The sequence below is a fragment of the Solanum pennellii genome, chromosome 12 (genome assembly GCF_001406875.1).
Source record: "Solanum pennellii chromosome 12, SPENNV200".
NCBI classification, from domain to species: Eukaryota; Viridiplantae; Streptophyta; class Magnoliopsida; order Solanales; family Solanaceae; genus Solanum; species Solanum pennellii.
This window is the reverse complement of record NC_028648.1, coordinates 7,024,381-7,029,652: the sequence shown is the minus strand read 5'-3', so window position 1 is coordinate 7,029,652 and position 5,272 is coordinate 7,024,381. Positions and strand designations below refer to the sequence as shown.

General features: G+C 34.2%; 1 protein-coding gene across 1 annotated transcript; it reads right to left on the bottom strand.

The window, feature by feature from the left end:
• Positions 1 to 2,344: 2,344 nt before the first annotated feature.
• On the bottom strand, positions 2,345 to 5,272 carry LOC107006822 (serine/threonine-protein kinase AGC1-7). Its single transcript, XM_015205340.2, has 4 exons — positions 5,082 to 5,272; positions 4,740 to 4,798; positions 3,766 to 4,247; positions 2,345 to 3,681 (listed from the first exon to the last, which is right to left on the bottom strand). The coding sequence occupies exons 2-4, from the start codon at positions 4,773 to 4,775 to the stop codon at positions 2,796 to 2,798; spliced, it is 1,404 nt and encodes a 467-aa protein (XP_015060826.1). The 5' UTR covers positions 4,776 to 4,798; positions 5,082 to 5,272; the 3' UTR covers positions 2,345 to 2,795.

The following is a 5,272-nucleotide window of genomic DNA, read 5'->3' as shown; positions in this document are numbered from 1 at the left end:
CTTGCTGAAAATGGCTATAAAAGGAAGTCAATTTTTTATTTTTTGATCACTGAAAATTTTTCTTTCTCTGCATTTATTTTTCTCTCAAATAAAATCAAAGTGTCGATCGACTGAGTCTGTGTGACTTGTTGCTGTTCTTAAGTTCGTTGAAGTTAAAGAAGTTTGAGGTACCGCTATTTCTTTAACAGGTTTAATCCGTTTTATCTTGGGAGAAATTAATCCATAACCTTGGGTACAGTGAGGGGATTAAATTTCTTAAGGACACACAGTAGTTTCTGTGGACTCGGATTAATTCTTGTATTCTATATTATTTTCTGCTTCATCTTATTTCTGTTTCTGTTTCTGTTTATTAACTTTATAAATACAAGTTATTGTAAGAACAACACATAAATTATCCCCCATTCAATGGGTGTGGAAGTTTTTTTTACAATAGGATCACAACATAGCTCCTATCAAGTCTATGTATTCTCAAATTCTTCGATTGTTCTAATAATTGTGAAATGTGCTTTAGTTGGTAGAATAGGAAAAATTGGGGGAAGAAGGGCACACAAGGAATGAATGGAAAGATCAAAAATTTGGAATAAAGAAATGATTTTTTTTAGACACGCGAAACTAGTTAAGAATTTTATTTAACAAAAATATAAAACCAAAGTGTATGATTTGTGTCTATTGCCTGTTCTTTCTTATGAGTTGAGACCGATCATTCAGATTGGGTTGGGGGGCAGAGGGGGGGGGGGGAAAATAATAAACTCATATATTAATAAAATCAATAGAATAGTTATCTATCAGAACAATACCGTTACCGATCTATTAACAACAAGTAAATTATGGTAGGTGAAATTAGTACAAAAAGTTAAAGATACACTTCTTAATAATGAAATCCAGTGACAACTAGTGAGAGACAATCATAATAAAGTTTACAAGTCATTTTCTAATGTAATTGAAATGCTAAATTTTATAAAAATACATAAACTCTAATCTCTACAAAATATTTGATAATCTAGTAATCCATTGTTCTACGCTAGCTTTGGGAGGTATTAGGAAGAAATTGAATTGGCATATTTATTCATACAGAAGAAAATGATTTTCTATGTTCCATTTTCTTGATACAGGAAAAACATTAGAGGAGGTAAGGTTACAAGCATTTGGAGATGGTTTACTATAGCTTCGAAATTCAATTTTTTTGGTTTCTGTTTGTATTATCTTGATGAACAAATGATTAACCTTAATCATTCAATTAATTTTATTATTAATATCAACTAGTTATGAGTAGCTAAATCTCATAACTAGGATTATGGAATATATAGTACGTAGGGATAAGTATAATGAATTTTCACATTATTATAATCTTTGCATGAAGGGACAATTATTGTGTATTAAGATTTTTTCGTATATGTTGGATTACTATATTTTGACAATGACCGCTTTATTCTCATTTGAGTGAGTAGTTTGGGCGACATCAATATTTTGGCGTCGTTACCGAGGAGTGTGTAATGACCCTCTAGTTCATTTCAATGTTTATGCTTTTTTATTCATCGTCTAGAGCATTCCTATAGTGACACCAATTCATTTATGACTTGTTGGGACTGATAGTTCGATCACCCAGCCGTTCGTTTGCTTTTATGCAGGTTTCTATGTTTTAGAGCTTTTGAACCTTAAATAGTTATTTTTTATTATTTGTTCAATAAGATGATCTCAGAATCCAATTCTTACGATTCCATCAGCAATACAAGGGTCATTTTAGACTAGTAGCATGTTGAGCACAACTCCAAGGCTTTTAGTGTGAGTCTGTACGATTAGGTATTTTAACTTCCAAGTTAAGGCCTAAGTTTGACCTTGATCAATATTCATGGTAAACATGCCTGAATGTGAAATCTCCTAATGTTGAATTTGGTTTATAACGACCCTTCATGTGGATCTTGAGACTTCCGGGCTAATTCTGAACCCCCTTATGGATTTCTTTTTTTACTTTAGACAAAGTTTCTTAGTGGGATCCACTTTTTACCAAGATTATCTCATAGGGAAATTCCACCTGCTCCATTGAGTCCATAATATCAAATTTGGTAGGATAACATATCTTACTAGCTGGGCGGCTGAGTGGCCCTATATATTGGTCACAGGTAGTTTCTTGGGTTCGCGTTCTAAGTTGCTCTTATTGGATGGACTTTAAGTATCTAAGGCTGAACTTCACTATGTTTATTATACGCTACTTAAGGCCACTTGAGATGATTACAATCATCAACTACATCACTATTTATATTACTCAAAATAGAAAACAAAAAGTCTTGCACAAATAACTAAATACATGTAGTACGAAATTCTAAAGAGACAATTGATGCATTAATTTCAACAGAAAGTGCTCTTGTTTTCTGAAATGTGAAACAAGAAAAATGAAAGAACATTTAGCTTGTGGAATAGAACTCCAATTTCATGAGAGACGAAATCGTCTTGGAGCAAATTTTCAACACAGTAACTATGACTTTTAACACAGTAACTATGACTTTTAACTGCTTAAAGCAATTAGTTTCAATCAAAATGTAAGTCAAATTAATATCTTACACTTGAGTGTATGAAATGAAAAGAATGGAGTATCAAAGAATTATATTCACAATTAATCAGCAGCAGTTACCAGTCAAGGAAACTAAAATACTTTGTCCCAAAGTGCTTCAAGTTGCTTTCTTCTAGGAAGTTACACTGTTATGCACAATAAAACACACAGCATGAACATACTTCAAGATGATACAGAGTTGGTTAGACGCCATTCGATTTAGTTTTGTACTAGCTTAAATCCGCTCCTAGAAGTACTCAAAGTCGATATATGATGAATCAGTACAAGTGTTTTTGCTTTTATCATGACTTTCAGTATCTGGCATCTTCTTATCTGAACAAGGAGCTGATGCATCTTTACTAGCGTACTGAGCAAAGTCGACAGGTTCAGGTATAGAGGGAGGAACAGCACTTCTTACCAAGGCCCAATTAACCCCCTCGAAGAAGGGGTGCTGTTTTATCTCAGTAGCACCTCTCTTATATGCAATTCTCTTGTGTGGTTCCTTCACAAGGAGGCCTCGTATAAGATCACGTGCAATAGCACTCACTTGCGGAGTTTCTGGAAATCTCAAAGGCTGTCCTACAACATTGAAGAGCGTTGCACGATTTCCAGCACCTTTAAAAGGTGTTGTCCCATGCAGAAGTTCATATAAGAAGATGCCAAAAGTCCACCAATCAACTGCACTACCATGACCCTCTCCGCGGATGATCTCAGGGGCTAAGTACTCATGAGTGCCAACAAAGGACATGGAACGCACATTAGTCGGCTCTGCCATAAGCTCAGGGAGTGATCCTCCCACAAAAAGACCAAAATCTGATTTAGACTTGCGATTCTTTTTGGTAGGAAGAATGTTACGAGGGAAAAAAGTCGAGGGCTGAATACAACCTTGGACTGCATTGTCATTGTCTAAAATGCCCGATCCACTGCTAGGATTTCCTCCTCCTCCTCCTCCGTGTACAGATGAAGACTTAACAAGCGTTGGATTGACAGAACAACGGAGAGATAAGTCAAAATCAGACAGCATTATATGACCCTCATCTCTCACTAGTACATTTTCTGGCTTAAGATCCCTGTAAACAATTCCGAGCATATGCAGATACTCAAGTGCCAACAACACCTCTGATGCATAAAATCTGTAAATATACAAATAAACAGGATGAATTATACTCATGAAACGTTTATGCATCGAGTAGGATAAAGATCGTATATGTACTAACCTAGACGCCTCCTCAGTGAAATGCTTATTAGGCTGTTTTTGACGGAGCGTATGGAGATTACCTCCACTGCAGAACTCCATAACTAAGCAATAAAACTTGTCAGTCTCGAAATGTGAATACAAGGTTGGCAAGAAGGGGTGGTCAAGTAGACTAAGAATCTCGCGTTCTGTTTGTGCTCTGAGTAATTTATTTCGACTAGCAAGAGATCCTTTATCCATCACTTTCATTGCAAAGAAGGCATTTGTTCCCCTGAGTTCCACAAGGTACACACTTCCAATATCACCATATCCTAAACGTTTCAATAATCGAAAATTGCTTAGATTAAGAGGAGGTCCACCTCTACCAGTAGCAGAATTAATCGCATCCCATCGAATATCACCACCAGTGTGTGGCTTCAGAGGTGTAGTACTACTCGAGCTACTCTCTGTGCTCTCACTAACTTTATTCGGATGAAATGTTTCGTCTAACGACATCGTGCTCATCTGCATTGAAAAAATGTACTTAACACCACTACAACACTTTAACCAAATCCTATTGAATTAACAAAAAACTTCATACTTAGCATTAAAAATGGAAGACGATCAATCAATCATCATCATACATGAAATTTATACAATATTTAAACGTATTACATTTTCCTTTTTCAATAACCATGACGTCCACCAGCAACAAGTACTAGGTAAATTTGTCCACCAAAACTAGGACAGATGAGAAGAATCACCTGTTGTTTTTGTAAACCTATTGTATTTTAAAGATCCACTTTCGTAGAAATGAAGTTGAAGCAGAGCTAAAAAAAATTTTCCATTTAAATTCCTCGCAAATAGATTGTCAAAATAATTAAGATCAACTATATGAATCTCCGTTTTAAATAGAAATAACTGTTTTTTGTGTTCAAGCTTATACAACAATTTCTGCATATGATGAACTATAAATGTCAAATAAAAATTAGGAATACGATACAAAATAGAATTGACCTCAGGTAACTCTAATGGTGTTGGCTTTGTCGACATTATAAAAATTTCAACCAAATAACCTGAAAAATAAAAAGATATTGATTCGTCATACAGCCAAATTCTATCCAACAGATCACAAGTTTGATATCGTACAACAATGAAAAAATAAAAATAAAAAATGAGATTGAAATCTATTTCATATATCGATAACGAATCTTTATATTTTTAACGAAACTTGACTTAATAAAGAAAGATGACGATAAAATTTTTTGAAAAATATGTTTATAAACCAGAATTATGATTTCTTCAACAATGTTGCAAGTAAATGGGAGAAATAATTATGTAAAAGAACGAAGCGCGAACCTGAAGGATGGAAGATATAATGTAAGTTTCAAGTAATCAAAATCTTGAATTCATTCATATCGAATTCATTCTCTTGTGTAAGAAGCCTTTTGTTTTTATTTTCCCAAATGGAAATTGATAGTACTGGTAATAACATTTTCTTTTTTCTTTTATTTGCTTAAAAAATTGTTTTATTCTATTTCAAAATACAT